Here is a 17,179-nt window from a genome sequence, read left to right on the forward strand (position 1 = left end):
ATATCCAAAAAAGAGTCCATCGGTTTATGAAGAGATAGACCCGGCGATAACTCAATGTGTGAAGCTGCCGATGCGGTGGGCGCTGTCATCAATCAAAACCTCGGTGGACGACGACATTCGACGAAGGCCCAGATTCCCAGGCTGTCTCTGATGCGGAGTGGGTTCCCAAATGAACTCATCTCCGGCGGCTCTTTTTATATGTTGCATGTTTGGCGGGCATTAGCAGCTTAATTGGATTTTGGATAGCTTATAGATCGTTGGAAAGGGAGCAAAACAGGGATAAGGATTAAGTTAACAGAGGGATACAAAATATCCTTAACTCATTTTGGTATAGCAACCGAATTAAAGAGTTTATATGAAGGGGAAGGTCATCAAGAAAAGCTAATTAAATCTGGATTGCAAAAATGGATTACTGAATTGGTTCTTTGATGGGTAAACTTTACTTAGTCAACACATCATTTTTATTAATTTATAAATCCACTTTTAATGAGTTATTTATTTATACCAATTCACTTGCAACTCTGATTGACTTTATTCCACTTACTCGAGCACCCATTGACCATTTCTGGCCCGTGAGTAGAAGCCAAGAGCACCAGCCATTGTGGCATTCCCCTTTCAACAAGATTCTTGGCTGGGTCCGGCTTCATTTTCAATTTCAGTGGCATCTCCGGCTACGGCTGCCACAATCCAATTAACCTTTTGACATTTAGCGACAGACTGAGTGAGCGACCGAGACTTCTTAGCCACTTGGCAATGGCTAATGACCACGCGTAAATCAAATAAACCCGGCTGCATTGCCGGTTTATGCGGATGCAACCGATCGCAGAGTGCACCGGCGGTAATTAAAACACTCAACGTGCCTCACCTGACAAGCTCAAACGATTCGCCGGCAGCTGCTGCACACAGCGAATTAATCTGCAACCAATTACATTGTTTTCCTCTGAACTGCCTTTAATATTACACTAATAATGTGTAATATTTATAATTAAAAATTGCCAACTATCTATTCCAAAAAAGACAAGTTATAATCACAACAAAATTTACGAAAATAAGAAAAGTTTAGTATGTTTAATAATTTATTTTAATAGGTTCGAAATGTTTTAAAAATATAAAAATAAATCTGAATTCTTTAGAAATCGTTTGCTAATTTTTTAACGGATAACCAATAGTTTGCTAATTGACAGTAACATTTTAATGCGTTTTTGCAAAACATATTGAATAATTTTTCATGGTTTTTAAAGATTTAAAATGACTTTACAAGAGTTGTAAAAATTATTAGGTTTACTATCATCATAAACATATTGCGAACTAAATAAGACAATAAGATTGCTTAAAGAAAAACTACTGAAGAATGGCTATTGGGAAGTTAAGTTAACAGCATTCCTTAATGTTTTTCTCCAAGTGAGATCTTAATAAACTTATCGGATGGCCTGGCACCAATGCTCATTTGGATTGGGGATTGTGGATTCCTCATTTAAGTTATGGCTTGATTTTGACACCTGGCCGAGGAAGTTTTTCGGAAGGAGATGCTGCCACTGCCATTTTCGCTGTTAGGTTTTTTTCTTGTGGTTGCAACTCCGACGCCCACAGCAGCAATTTGGCCGAATCTTGCCACATCGTTTAATTTCCACACGCTTCTAAAACGGCTAACGGAGCATAACAATGCTCGTGGAGGGGCGGCAGGTGTTTGGATTGGGGGTGGTGCTGCCGAGTGGTGGCAAGTTGTGGGAGGCAGTGGGCGGCGGTGGGCTGAGGTGTATGCTGCCCACACGCGCTGATGTTTCGTCGCCGCCGCGGAGAAAAACGTGAGCACATGCGTCGATGGCGTGGGCGCCATAAATCACCTCATGATTAATGTACAGGCACTTGGCGAAAACCAGAAGAAGCGTCGACAAGCTGGCTCGTAGCTGTGAATTTAATTGGAGCAGCAAATTGTTGCTAAGAATTCGCCGCCGGTTGAGTGCAGCAAAATTGCTGTAGCTTCTTTTGTTCGGCCGGGCAGCACACATTTAAATAAAAACAACATTAAGTGGGAGAGCAGTTGGGTTGGTCAAGCAGATGACCAGTGCGATCTTAGGAAACCCTGGACAATTAATGGCCCGAGATCCGTGGCATCCATCTGAAGATCCGCTGGGGAATGCTTTGTGGCAAAAGAGTGGGAGCGACCCCATCGGACCCCGAGAACTCCAGCTGTGCATACGAATGCGCATAACTGGGATGATGAATTTGGCCGAGATAATTATATGGCCGCTCTAAACTTGGCTCGGTGTGGAGTGAGTGAGCAGCGGGTAATAAAGATTTGGCCAAAGTGCTGTTTTACAAGTTTTACAACCTTTAATTGCTTTACAGATTTTTGCTCGTTTCCGTTTATTTCGGGTGAGTTAAGGTGTTGAATCTGATGAAACTTAAAACAGTTGCTTATCAGTTTCGTTTTAATTTTTATTATATTATTTCGATAGATTATAGATTAGCAGACTATAAATAGATGTGCCAATCATTTTGGACATAAAAAGCGAACCGTATTCGCTTATCTTGAGACAAAATACAAATGAGATTATTGAATGGTATACGATTTCAAAAGAAAGTTCCCATCACGTATACGCACTGTAAACAGCTACCATGTTATGTGTTCGCCTCTTTGTTTCGCTTGTATTTCCAATTTATTATGCATAATTACTTTGAGTAATGATCAATCAATTCGACCCTTGCCAATTTGCATATTGACACCTTCTTCCCCTCGATTCGTTTAAGCCTTACAATTGCTCTGCGGATTATTTTTGGAAGCACTTCAATAGTTTGGCCCTGCCAAAAAAAAGGCGGCTTGTGAGAAAGAAACAATATACGGATATTCGCATTATTTTCGATGCCCTTTGGCGCCACTTTGATGTGGTTTTTTGTGTTGTGATGAAGCTGGCATTGCTGGCCCATTTAACGCTTTATTATTTCTTGTATTGGCCACAAAGACCAAAGACTCTCGGCGGCAAAGAAATTTGCCATCGAAACCATTGAGTTCCTCGGCTCAAGTGTAATTAATCTTGAGTATTTACACAGCTCTGAGTATCTCAGTGAACTTGGGAACAGACGGACATCCGTTTGGTTTCGGTGTTTTCCTTGAAAAATTAGAGTATCTAGAGCGATGACATATTGACAGGAATAAAGGAGCCACTAGCTCACCGACTGACACACAAGCCGGGCCTCAATTACCCCGAACAATTGTTACAAAGTTCGACTGTTGCATAAACCACAAACAAGCAAATGGCCCAGAAAAAAAGTGTTAGGACTGACTGGCTGACAGGCGGCTCTCCAACGACCTTGTCCACGCTCGAAAACTGTATCAAGTAGCAGCAGGAAATTGGGTGACGATGCTCCATCCGTCGCTGCATTTCGTAGATAAAAGTGAATGTTTATGATACTTCAGATCTCGAACTCTTGTGGTAACCGCCACAGAAATTCCCAACAACAAAGAAGACACACGAACGCGACTGGATTTGGGATTGGAATTGAATTGGATTGCTTTGGTTTGGTTTTGGTTTTGGTTTTGGTTTTTTGGGATCGGGTTTGGGTTTCTGTTTGGGGCCGCGATTACGCAGCATCGAAAAAAACCGTACTCGAGTATGCAGAGCGAAATGTGAGTTAGAAAGTGAGTTAAGACCCTTCGAGGGGCTCCCACCAGTCGCAGCGTTCGAACTTATTTGGATACTTTAATTAAGTAAACTGCCACTTATGCAACACCAGTTTAGGTTCACCTAATTGATCCCACCGCTGTAATTACTGTCGTGTTATTGTTTCTGCGACGAAAGGCGATTCGATTAGGTTGGAGACGAATAAAACAAGTGCAGAGGTAATTTACTAAAGGGTTTTTACAACCTAACTGAAATCAGTTAATAATTAAATCCGAATTAAATATTTTTAAATAAAAATTTGTTATCATACACTGATCGACTTTTCCTTCAAAACATTTAACAAAGCCTCGTTAAAGTTATTTAAAATCTTTTTTAACCAATTTTATGTATTCATAATCTGATAAATAGGTATTTTATTTAATAATCTAATCTAATCTAATCTTAAATCTAATAAAATATTTTGTTTGCATTACAAAGGAAGTCTGTAAGCCTTTTGATCGTATTGAAAGCAGATGTTTTGCCGATTTCCCAATGGGTTCCTCTTGTTCAGGTGGCTTAGTTTTGCCGCATCATGCCCACAATTATGCGATGTGCCAATGGTGGGCCAGCCTGCTCCGCCAGAGAACTCCTGGTGCAGCACCAGCAATTGGGCCTAATTCGAGCCATTGTTGGTGCCGTGGGTGCCAATTAAACTGCTATTTAGTGCCCAGTGCCAGGAGGCCATCGGTTCCGCTCTAATCTTATTTATGCTCATTGATTTCTTGTCAGCCTTTTATTGCCAGCCGAAAGATCCGCGATGGCAGGTGGGGATACGGATGGGCTTGGGTATACATAAGTATGAGTTTGGGGTATGGAGTATGGAGAGCTGAGCCAAGTCGACTGGGGTTGTGAAAGAACCGACGAACTGCCAAATAAAAGATTTTTCGCAACAGCCCCGAAATCATTACGAAAATTCTGCCAACTGCAAGTCGAAGACTCGAAAGATTTTTCATTTAGCAAAAATCATATGTCAAACACTCAACAGAAATAGACGCTGCCTGGTTGGCGGTGGCGGCATTCAGCACATTCACCTGCCTCACAAAAAACTGAGCCAAGATTGCTTCCTAAGCTTCCTTCTACCTGTCGGCCCAGCTTAGACTCCGAAAAACAAAAAATAAAAACTCTGGCTGAGTCGCGGCCTCATAATTAATCTGCTTTGGCGTCTCATTTTTGTGATTTTTTCCTCGATTTTTGTTTTGCGTGTTGCAGCAATGTAAAGTGGAGTCGCAGTTGCACTCGCATGCAGAGAGTCCCCGACTTTTGATTACTAGTCGAAGATGAAGACCGAAATTGCATCGGCGCTAGCTTTAATAGATAGATAGATGGGTGCCTTCACGTCAGTCGCTGATTTTCGGATATTTTTGTTTTCAGTATTTCTGGTGGCATGCCACTCGAGACCAGAAGCGGCGCCCCAGACAACGGCAGACAGCAATTCGGTTTACATTTGGCATCTTTGAGTTACACTTGCGCATATTTGCCGTTCGTCTGTTTGGCTCAAAGCGGTGGGTGGTGGCGGGTGGTGGCGGGTGGTGGCGGGTGGTGGGGGATGCTAACTGCTGGCCAAGAACACATTAAAGAACTCTTTTGGAAATCTTTCTCATTTGCGAGTCGCTGACTGATTGACTGAATGAACGGAGAACACTGCTCGCCGTTTGTTTGACTGACATTTTCACACAGAAGCCAGCAAGCTTAGGGTTTCGACTTTGCGTCTGCGTCAAAGCGGCAAGGTCAACGGAATGATTGAATGTCTCTCGGCACCCATTGAGTGCCAGGTTAAGGCTGCAAATAGGGGAGCATTTTGCAGTTTGACCTTCACATTTTGGATTTTCAGCTTAAACTGGAAGCTCTTAAGTGGCAATAACCAGGGGCTGCGAAGACGGGGGCTTATTGACCAACATCGATTTTACTGATATCATCAACTGATATAGCACTCTTGTAAAAAAAACAACCGAAACTGTGGTCCATTAATTATTTACCTGAAAGCCTTTTTTTGGCTCGTTGACCCATTGAAAATACACAGAAAAATATGTTACACATGTTTTTTATGCTTAACATTTTAATAGTCGCTTTAAAACATTGATTGCCGGAAGCGTTGAAAAATTTGTTGCCCTTGGCTTGGCTATAATGAAAAACCTATAAATTATATCCGCTGTAATGCTAATGCAGTGGAACTTAAGTTAAAACATATATTTATATATTATCTCTTACAAACAAAAAAACTAAAATATAAAATGGAACAATCCAGCTAAAAAATGATACAACTCGTGACATATTTTTGAGGAATATATAATTTAAATAGAAAAAATCTGCCCTCTTTACACGACATTTTGCAAGCCCCCGCGTGAACAGAGCTCCTCGAAATAAATATATGCAGAATAGTAGGAACCCCTGCAGCCACATAGCCATAAATAATATACCAGCCAATACGTGCATATCTAATTAGCCCGGCGAACTTCACATTCTAAAAAGGCAAATCTGTAGCAGCCGTGGCGGCAGTCTCAGCAATAAAGAAGCGATTTAGAGGCCCATAAAAAAGCGATCCATGTACTTGGGGGCCCAATGCAACCCACTGCAACCCACGGCCCAGAAAAACCTCGCGAATCCGGGGAATTGCAACTGCAGCAGATTGCTGTGCCGCATCACGTTGTTGCGACTGGCAGAGCCATCAAATTGTAACAATTTTTCACCTGTCGTCTGGGGCCGTGCATGATTATTATTACATCAGTAGAAAATCATAAATTCCGAAATTCGTGAGCAGAGCTGCAGATGCGTTGCAAAACATCCCGCCATACGTTCATCCTCGTCACCCACTCACGGACACACTGAGTTGGCTTCAAGGAAGCGAATTCGGTGCTGCAACAATGCGTTTGATTTATGCCCCGAAATGTGCCATCATTTTGTCGGGAGTTTATTGAATCGGATGGCGGATCAATTGCGGAGATAAGTACTGCGTTTGCTTGTAATCAATTTTGACTTTTTCAGGCTTCAAAAATGGCAAAGGAACGTATTCACATTAAATATTAATTATGACCATCGGTTACTGTAATTGGAATGTGGAAAGCCATTTTCGTTGTTTAGGTAACTCATTGTTAGTGTTTGTTTTCCATTTCAGGCTGAATTCCTCAAGGTTCACGGTTCTTATCGCTGATTTTCTGCCACTTTTTGCCACTTGCCAACGCAGCAAAGTTCGGAAATTAGGACCACAACTAATCGCGGCCCAGAGAGTCCGTTAAATGCCTTTTGACTTTTGAGGCCAAGCAATTAATTTTCGGTGAAACAATTGCTCCAATGATGAGGGTGAACTCCAAAGGCGCTTTATACGAATCCAAATTGGTTCGAAATTGCTTTTCGCTCCACAAAATCAAGTGCAGGCTAATCGCAGCGTTTATGCGATGAAAATAATCGTGATAATTTTATGGGTTTAAGTGTATTGTAGGTAAAACTAATTATCTTTGCAGAGTGTTTGAAATATTTGAAAAATATCGCAAATTACAAGCCTGGCGGCACTCGCTCGGTTTTAAAACTGCTAAGCTTTCATTATTCGGCAACTTATTATTAATTGTTTATGGTAGATTGTTCAGCGTTCTGCGATGCGACATGCAAAACAAGAAAGGATGCGCCTTGACATTTGCTACCGCCAGATGAAGATCGACGAACCGAACGACAGGCGTTTGGATAATGGATAATGGTGATAATGATCGATCGACTCCCCCACCGCAAGACGGAACTTGGCTTTCGGCGAATTGCATTCGTGATAATGACAGCCTCGTCATTCACATGCCAATTGAAAGACTCCACGGCGGCGAACAGTTCCAATTCCGAGGCAAATGACAGGAATTATGCGCTCGAATGGCGGCTCCCACAATTTCCCAGGCAGCCAGAGGTAATGTCCATAACGAGACGTGTTCTGTGCGGCAAAAGTCCGTCCAATTTCAGGTGTTTCAGCTGCTACTTGTCTACTTTGGTAACTGACCCGACCTGGACCGACCCACTGAACCACTGAGCCACTGAGCCCCATCTTGCACAATCATCTGCATCGCACTGACAAACTGGCTGAAATCGAAAGTGCTTTTCGGTCCTCAACGCTCGAATCTCTTGGAGAGCTGCTTCGCCGTCTTGGCGTGGATTATAGTAAAATTCCACCATCATTTTGCTTTACCCGATGCTCTTTATTAAAGTTTTCAGTGTCTTGTAGTTGGGGTTGTTATTGTTTTCTGCTGTTGGTTTTTAATTGTTTTATAGCAACGGTTACAGTGGAACGAACTACTGGATATCTGTTTGCCTTTATTGATTAATAAATTAACCCTTGAAATTGTATTTTCAACTAAAGAATAATTGGACTGGCTAAACTTAAAATGGTGTATGCCTGATGCTTTGGAAGTGAATTTATTTTAAATTAAATAATTAAAGTAATTAACCCTCTAGAACATTTTTATGGATTCTTCTAAGGTTGTTTCTGTGTTCAAATAATCTGAAACCCTATCAGATGCCCAATCTAATTTTTCTCGCAGCTTCCAACCACTGTGCACCTCGAACTTAAAGTTCAATTCGGATGAATTACAACCGAAATCATATTTACCGGCTCGTTCCAGCGTGTCAGAGTTTCAATGTCAATGGTAAAAGAGCTAAGGATGAGGCCGCCGAGGTTCAGTGCCACGGATAGATGGCCCAACCTTTTCTTCGCGGACCGCGATGAGTTTCGCTGGGAAGGCGGAAGTCGGATCGGAGTGCCCATCGATATGGGAGCGTGCGAGAATCGTAGGCACTATTTGCTCGTCTATTAATATGTGCACTGATTCAGTTTTGGAATCCAAAGTGCTGACGTGGGTAGGCCCGCAGAAAGTGCCAATCAAATCAAAACCAAGTGAATTCAAACAGGTTGACCCCCACGCAAGAGAATGTATGTACAATACATACGAGTAGTCGGCGCTCGAGTTCTTACAAGTGGCGTCGAGTTGATCCACACGTAGCGCTTCTCTGGCGGATTAGCCGCGAACTCCGTCACATTATCGCCTGTGCAATCTTCATCGGCATTCCAGGGCCAGAGACAATGGGCCATTCAGTTGGCGGTGACCTGTGGGGCAAAACCTCAAAAACCGAGCACTCTGCAATGGGGCACGCACTCGTCGAACGTTCTTCAATTGATTTTGGCTTCGGCCATCTAATGTGGCTCAAACCAAATCAGGGGTTGTGTAACAATGGCCGAAATGCTCTGCAGACAGTCCCCGAACAAAGGCAACATTTTTCGGTAGCTGCTACACCACCATTTGTTGCCTTGACTGGCAGTGGGAACAATCTTTATGACCGCTGGGGCCGTAAATAAATCACAGGACCCATGCTCCCATCGCCCACAAAATGCAATGTTTAGTCGCGGTCTTTTATTTGCTTTGGTAACGTGTGTGTCTACACGTGAAAAGTCTTTTCGAACTGTTTGAAACTCATAAATCAAAAGCACATAAATTATGATTTTATTCCTAAGTGATAGGGAGTTAGGTATTAAAAGAAGTTCAACATTTACTAGGAAATTTAGCACTCCATTATATAAATTTTAGCTGTAAAAGATTTTTGATTTATTTCCATAATTAACAAATATGTTGATGCTTATTTTTTTATGGAACTATTAAACAGAAAGAATTATACAAATTGAATAATTTTTGGGATCTAGAGAATCTATATTTAGAGCTTAGGTAGTATTTTTCTGAGTGTTCTAGTTCCCCATCAATCATCGCACCTCCCTGCCTCTGATTGAGCTCCATCGGAATGCCTGTGTTGCGGTTCGAGCAGCGTCTTCTTCTGTCCCATCGTTCTGTTTCAAGTTTAATTGCCTCGCTTACGTTTTAATTATCCGGAGTGCTGAGATCCAAGAGCCAAGAGCCAAGAGCTGGGGTTCCAATGAATGGGGCACTGGCAACAACTAATTTGGCCAACTGCACGAGGCAACTGTGTGAGAGTGTAATTACTTTATGGAGTGCACTACGAATGCGTCTTTTATGACAGACATTGAAGTGCAGACCGATCGAGATCGGGTCCATTGCCCAAATGGCAAAGGTGAGTGGAACCGTCGAGGATGAGTGCAGCGGATTCCCAGGTGCGACCTTCTCGTGTTTTGCTTATTCGCTTGACGGAATGTTATCAATAACTGCCGGGTTTGCATACAAATTGTAAATAAAATAGTTATACAAGCTGGGGTTTTAAATTCGGTTTCCATTAGGGTTTCATATAAATACATTTGTTTTAGATAAAACAAATTCAAAATGAATTTAATTTAATTATTACATTATTTTATTTCCCAAGAGCCTAATGAGTTTACTTTCATAAATTATCACCCGTTATAAACAGTTTTCATAATGAGAACCAGTCATATTCTGAGATCCATCATCCCTGCCATCATGCACCCACACCCAGCTTACTCACATCCATTTCGTTTCGGTTCACTTCGGAGCATTTCCAAAATGTCAACGTTTGTCAATTTTGTGTGTGAGTCAAGCGACTTTTACTCCGATTCTGCCAAAAGGCAGCGACCTTCGCATCGGGCGAAAAATGCAGTCGGTGTGTATGCGAAGATCGCTGAGCCCCGGCAGAAGTCACTCTCGAAAAATCATCTTTTAGAGTGCCTCGATATTTTGAAGTGAGGCGCAATTTACATCAAAAGATGCCTTAATTGATTCTGTCCGCGGGTCCACGGCTCCGTCCGCCGGGGGGGCATTGCATCAGTAAATTATCGTAGTTTAATTTAAATTATACGTTGGCGAACCACTCGTCAGCATTCTAGGTTACAAAACAAACACAGATACGGATCTCCCAGCTACAGATACAGATACAGATACGTTTACGGACACCGATTTGAATACGGTTTTCGACTCGATTTCGGGCAGTTGTATGTATTTCAAGGTCCGCCCCTCTCGAGCTTCGAGCTCTAGAGCAGCCATCAGAAATTACAAATTTACAAATCGTCATTGTCTTCGACTTGGCGCATCATCACCTGGCTGGGTGCCATTAGCTTCCCTCTCCATTCGGATGGCCTGGCCTCTCCGTCTGGCACGTTCAATGTAAATTAGCCGATGCAGGAAATTAAATGATTTTTTAATGTGCTGGAAAAATGATTACAAACGTAAGTAAAAAACCAAACCAAAAAAAAAAAAAAAACAACCAGAAGACGATGAAAACTGAGCAACGAAAACAGATTTCAAGTTGTTCATGGAGTGCTATTGAATATGAATTTCAGTTTTTGTTTCCGAGAAGGGAGTGGATCGGAGTGAAGTGGAGTGGGGCAAGGAAGGAATGCGGCAAGGCGAAGATTTGTTTAATTGTTTTTGTTTACAATCCAAGATTCATATTAGCAATTATACGCCGACTGCCTTGCTCTGTTATAGTTTTTGTTTATTTGTTTATTATAATTTTTCGCATTCGCATATTTGCAAACATAACTTCAAATGATCTTGGCAATTACACAACTTTCGGAGTTTATTCTCCAATTTATTTTTATTGTGGTCTGTGGCAAGGTCGAGTATTACTTGCAGAAAAGCACTTTGCGGAATGGAATTCGCAGCGAGGAAGCTATTCAGATCCATCCCCCGATCCTTCCATCCCTTCCATCAATCTCCCATTAACTTCCAGCTCATTTTGGGGCGGGGCATCGCCTGGCCTTTGAAATTACAACTCATAAACTTGGCATTATCGAATGTGAAAGTCAGCTCGTGCCAAATCGCATAATGAGCAAAGACCGTTGTAGCAAAATGCCTGCCAAAAAATCAGCAATCTTTTGCTACGCATTCGATCAATGAGCCGAAGACAATTGACCAAAGAAATATTTGCAGATCGTGATGGATGCTACGCCCACTGTTTGAGTGAACATGGAATATGGCAATAAAAATATTGAGTTACTTTTCCCTGTTGTCAAGTGCTCTGCTCAAGTATTTTTCAAGAGGTCAAGTTTTCTTTGTGTTATGCAATCGACTTTTTAATGGGATAAACAAACATTCAAAACTATTGAATAATTATGTTGAGTTTGCAGGAAATAAAGAAATAAATAATACGTGTGGTCATTGGTGTCAAACTTTTAAAGATTTGTATTTGATTAAAATTATCAAGGACATCAAATTAATTGCGTTTAAGTTTTTTTTTATTGCTGAATTGGTTTGTTCTTTTGAAACTTTTTTCTTAGTTTTTGATATGTAGAGAAGATAAATCATAACTGCAGTTAAATAAGCAGATATAATGACATGATTTTCTGAAGATATTAAAACTTTAATTAAAATTTGTATCCACATTTCCATCATTCTATTTCTTCTGCATCTAAAACGAATTAAATCCATTTTATGTCATTCTGGGTATTATAAAAAAATTTTTAAGTTATAAATCATCTTTAAAACGTTTTTCAGATTAAAAAGGAACGGGTGGAGCTGTATTTATTTAAAGAAATTAATTGATTTCCTTATTTTATTATGCACTATCATTTCCTATTTTGATGTGTTGATATGTGAACTATTAATGTCAACGCCAAAACAATAACAATTTTATAATTTGTATAGATAGTAATTTTTTAATTTTCTACAACACAAGGAAATCTTTTCTAATGTTCAGTTTAATTTCAATTAAAATTTCTGACACAGGAGCGCAGATTTCCCAGCCAGATAACGTATCTGCGAATCGTTTTGAAATCGTTTTTCCCTCGCTGTGCTCACATCTCAATTGCAGATTATCCGATCTGAATCCATGTCAACGCCAATCCAAACAGCCGCATCTGTGAACTCTGGGGCATAATCCAGCTCATTAGTTGTGCCGAAAAACAAAACCGAACAAAACCCAGCGAAAACTCCCACGCACAAACAGGGGGGAAACAATTTGCAGCAGCATAACCCGAAAGCATGGGGCCTGCAGCAAGTTCGTTGCCTGAGTCTTTTGTTTTGTATCGCTTTTCGAGGCAGACGCTGCTGTGGCTGCCACAAGACTAAAGCCCGCGATCCGAGATGAAGATGCGTGGAGCGGCTGCCACCGCTCACTTCGCTGCTGCTGCTGCTGCTGTTTTTTTTTGTTTTTCTGCTGCCTGCGTCGCCGTTCGCTGCATGACTAATTCCATTACAAATAAGTGTTTCTGCTATTACACGAGCGGCAACAAATGTTTATGGCCTGCAGCCGCAGGAGCGCGGAGTTGGATGGTACTCCCTCGTCTCATTTGTTTGGATGTCGCCGCAACACTCATCTTCGCTCATTTGCCGAACACAAAACGAAGCTGGATCGTCAAAATGTTTGGCGCTTTAATTTCAAAGTAACTAGTTTACTATAACAAACCTCCCCAGGCGATTTCCCTCTTTTCTCGCAAACTCTGAGAGCAATCTGCTCTTCCTCCGCTCCGTGCTTTGCATTATTTTGTAATGTTTTCGAGTGCTCGTTCGGCTGTGGCACTCTTTTTTTCTCGACTGCCCGAAAATTGAAATAACGAACTGAACTAAACTAAAAAAAAAACACATTTTGGCGCGCAATTTTTTGAAGTCGACGTCGACGCTGCAGCGTTAGCTGCCGCTCATTTCAAATATAAATACTGGCCTACGAAATTGTTTCAGTATCACAATCAAGTCAACCATCTTCGCAAGAAGAACAACAGCCAACAGAGCAAGTTAACAAACAACCGTTTTCGTGTGTGCCAAAATCCCAAACAAGTGACAACACAAAATGAAGGTACATAGCCATCTAGAACTGTCAAGTGTTAAGTGGTGTGCTGTGCGCAAAAAGTCCTCGCAAAAGGATATGGGCAGAAAAACCAAAGGATTCATTTAGTATCCATATCCAGGAGAAAACTTTGTGGTGTTGTTGAGGAACCAGAAAGCTATAGCATATTAAAGGATTGCAACTAAAACCTTAAAAAGGAGTGAATTAAAATACAGCTTATAAGTAAAATGCCTATCCTTTTCATCATCTTCAAGCCAATTAGAACCTTTACGACCAGTTTTTAATATTTATTTGGTCCTTTATTTGGTTTTTTAAATCAGTGGCGGATCCAGAGACGATTCTTCGGGGGGGAAATTGAACTTATTCTTCGATTTGAGGTTCAAACCTATTATTGCGAGAGAAATACAGTACAAATTATAAAACAAAAATTATCCATCCCAATTTTTTGGTAAGCAAAGTGGTGATATTTGAAAAGTCAACCATAGCAAACAAGTAAAATTTTCAGGTTCTGTGGTTCCAAGGGGGGGAAATTTCCTAATTTCCCCCCCCCGTGGATCCGCCACTGTTTAAATATTTATAATTCTTTTATAAAGCTCAAAGATTTTCAAAGGAAAACATTAGCAGTTGTGGCTTAGACCTGTTTCAATCTTTAAGCACAAAATAGCTGTCTTAACGACCTCATATTTTAATCTCGATCGCAAAGGTGCTAGAAACGTGTTAAAAAATTGAATTTTTAATTTCTTACAATCCAATCAATAGCCCTCATTTAAAATCGATTTTTGGCAATACATCGATCAATCAATTAACCAACTCTTCAAGCTAATGAAGCCTTGATTGTCTCACAAGTCACTTGGATATCGGAAAGCGAAGATGTGAAACATTAATATTTGAGCCATATTAAAAGTCAAGTTCAGCAGGGCGATTAATCAAGCGGAGATCCGCATAATAAATTTCATAAGCTGCCATCATCACGGCTAAGATCGCCAATTTGTCGGGGTGGCTACTGGTTTTTTTCTTTCGTTTGGTAGGTTGCTAAATTAGAACACGACACCGATCTCATCCGCCTGGGAAACAATTGCAGGCAGCGATCCCAGTGAGTTTCTAGGGTGTGGACAGCAAACAGAGGCAACAGTAGCAGCTGCTGCTTGGGGTCATTTTGCAATGCATAAATTAGAGAAGCTTTACGTGGCGGAAGAAGAACTACTGGACATGCCCAAGTACGGCAGTCTGGAGATGACCAGGCGGCGATAAAAAGTAGACAAAAGCGCAGCCAAAAAGCAGTTCCAAGCGTAGCATTTTAACGCCAATGAAGCATGAAAGTATTTGAAGGCCCTGGGCCCAAATACTCGGGCAGAAGATCTTTTGCACAAGATTCGGAAATAAGTTGTGTAAGCCTCGGCGCAAGAGAGGTTCTCCCACAGGTTGGCCGCGCCACACGGCGTATACTTAACATTCAAACGCATTGCGCAAGCGCGAGGGAGATCAGCCCTTCACTTGCAGCTCAGCCGACAGCCAACAGCCAAAACTAAATCCAATCCGATGAGAGCTTCACCTGGGACCCAATTACCGCAGATTTGCATATGCCGCGGTTAAATGCTGTAAAGATGGGAAAGACAAAGCCAAATTCTGGCCCTGCTCGCAAGCCATCAAATCCGAACAAAAGATTGTCAAGTTGGTCGCAGCCTGCGCAGTTATGGTTATGAGAGTTTAATGAGCTAAAAAGCCAACCAGCCAAAAAAAAAAAAAGCAGTAGCTATACAACGGGCACAAGACAGTTTCACATGAGAAATTTCGCATAAGGGATCAGAGGTGGGGAGCTGGGGAATCGATGTCTTGCACTGGCGTCTCCTTGAAGAGATCATTCGGTGATCGGTAGGCCAGCTGGTGGATCTTGAAGCCATAAAGCCTGCGAGCATATAAAGATATCATTTTTTTTACTTAGCATCTTGAAGAACTATTAATAGAGCTCACTAGAATGTCTCACCTGGGCACAAACTTCTGCTTGGTCCTTTTGGGCCTTGCCTCCGGATTCACCATGAAGAGCATGTGAGGGAATCCTGTGCCGAAGAAGGCCCCATCCAAATTGGAATGGCGTGCTGCCTTCGGGAAGTAAACATCGTTGCACTTGGGGCAATAGATGCGGACCATTTCCTCGCCAGGATTGTCGCTCAATCCGATGGGCAGCACAGGTTGTCGTTGGCAGAAGGCTCGGGGACAAGTACCAAACTCCCCCTTGTAGAACTTATTCAGCATCAGCTCGATTCCTCGATTTGTGAGAATGAAGCGAGCGTGGATCAAGCCATACAGCTTCTCGGCACTGGCCTCCAGTTCCGGTTCTGCGGGCATATCCGAGGCAGATCCCGAATTAAGATCCAGGATCACCTCCAGCGCACAGCGATAGTTATTCACATTCGAGTCTAGGAAGTTGAGGTTGAACTTGTCCTGGATGTAGTCCTCATCCACCTCGCAGAAGAACTCATTGCCGCGCTGCTTGCAGAACCAGTGAATCCAGGCGGTCTCATCCGAATCGGTCATAGCTAAAAGTGTTTAGTTTTTATCTTACAAGAGTTAAAAATACTGGGAGTTAAAATTTAGAGTAATTTTCGATTGAGTTAGAGTGTTTAAGCGTAGAGTGCTATATTTAAATGGTGATAGTTTTCCTGACTTAAAAGATCCTCATGAAATCTCTTCCTTTAGTGCTTTACGTCGATCGCGTTGCTCGTCTGCCTGGCCGCCTGGACCCATGCGGAACCTCCAGTGCCCCAGAACCAGTACCTGCCGCCCAACCAGTCGCCCCAGGCGCCGTCCAACAACTATCTGCCGCCCACGCAGGGCTTCCAGTCGCCCTCTAACAACTACTTGCCACCCCAGCGTACCGGTGGCGGTGGAGCGCCAAGCAACAGCTACGGAGCCCCGATCGCTCCTCCCCAGGGTCAGTATGGTGCTCCCGCGCTGACGGGGGCCATCTTCAAGGGCGGAAACGGAAACGGCGGCTATGGCGGCGGAAACGGCAATGGCAACGGCTACGGACAGCGCGATGAGGAGCAGTACGGACCGGCCAAGTACGAGTTCAAGTACGACGTGCAGGACTACGAGTCGGGCAATGACTTCGGACACATGGAGTCCCGCGATGGCGATCTGGCCGTCGGTCGCTACTACGTCCTGCTGCCCGATGGCCGCAAGCAGATCGTGGAGTACGAGGCCGATCAGAACGGATACCGCCCGACCATCCGGTACGAGCAGGTGGGCAATGGCAACGGAAACGGAAATGGCAACGGAAACGGACGCAATGGCGGTGGCTACGATAGCAACGCGCAGCAGGGCAAGTTCAACGGCTATTGAAGCGGGTGATGGGAGTATCCTTCCCGATTCCCGATTTAGGTCGACCCAGCAACTATACTCGTCTACTTCATGGGATCGCTGGCCGAGTATTAAACGCACATCCAGCCAGAGAGCCAGCGATCGCAGTCAGTCTATCCTTACGTCTTTAACCTTTTAGTGGAACGGCCGCCATTTTGCCATAGACAGGCGCGTTCCTTTCCCGTTTCCGTTTCGCAACCGTTTACCGTTCTACCGTTATACCGTTTCCTGTCTCTACGCCTGGAACTCCTTGCCGTTTTGTTTTGTTTAAGCGCCTTCATTTTGTGTTAGTCTACGCACACACACACAACAACACACCACTCACAAACACCATGACCATTACGCATTCATACATACATGCATAAGGATTGTATTTAGTTTTTAAACGAAAATGGAAATTCGAAAGTGAAACGAACTTATGAGATTTTTGTGTATATTTAATAATTATTAAATGAATAAAGAAGCATTTTTGTATAAAACAAAGTCAA

General features: G+C 42.6%; 2 protein-coding genes across 2 annotated transcripts; one reads left to right on the plus strand and one right to left on the minus strand.

Moving 5' to 3' along the window:
* Window positions 1-13,242: 13,242 nt before the first annotated feature.
* LOC108094952 (pro-resilin) lies at window positions 13,243-17,169 on the plus strand. The gene is made up of 2 exons (XM_017195815.2): window positions 13,243-13,340; window positions 16,029-17,169. Exons 1-2 carry the CDS (start codon window positions 13,335-13,337, stop codon window positions 16,671-16,673), a joined length of 651 nt encoding a protein of 216 aa, XP_017051304.1. The 5' UTR covers window positions 13,243-13,334; the 3' UTR covers window positions 16,674-17,169.
* On the minus strand, window positions 15,023-15,973 carry LOC108094951 (casein kinase II subunit beta'). The gene is made up of 2 exons (XM_017195814.2): window positions 15,316-15,973; window positions 15,023-15,237 (listed from the first exon to the last, which is right to left on the minus strand). The coding sequence occupies exons 1-2, from the start codon at window positions 15,864-15,866 to the stop codon at window positions 15,135-15,137; spliced, it is 654 nt and encodes a 217-aa protein (XP_017051303.1). The 5' UTR covers window positions 15,867-15,973; the 3' UTR covers window positions 15,023-15,134.
* Window positions 17,170-17,179: the final 10 nt, after the last annotated feature.

Source organism: Drosophila ficusphila, unplaced genomic scaffold (assembly GCF_018152265.1).
Source record: "Drosophila ficusphila isolate 14025-0441.05 unplaced genomic scaffold, ASM1815226v1 contig_414, whole genome shotgun sequence".
Taxonomy (NCBI): domain Eukaryota; kingdom Metazoa; phylum Arthropoda; class Insecta; order Diptera; family Drosophilidae; genus Drosophila; species Drosophila ficusphila.

Bases quoted from the DNA above. Each gene is read 5' to 3' on its own strand.
- LOC108094951 (XM_017195814.2), bottom strand. From the start codon at position 15,866: ATGACCGATTCGGATGAGACCGCCTGGATTCACTGGTTCTGCAAGCAG. The intron at 15,238-15,315 runs GTGAGACATTCT...ATATGCTCGCAG, and splicing joins AAGCAGAAGTTTGTGCCCAG to GCTTTATGGCTTCAAGATCC.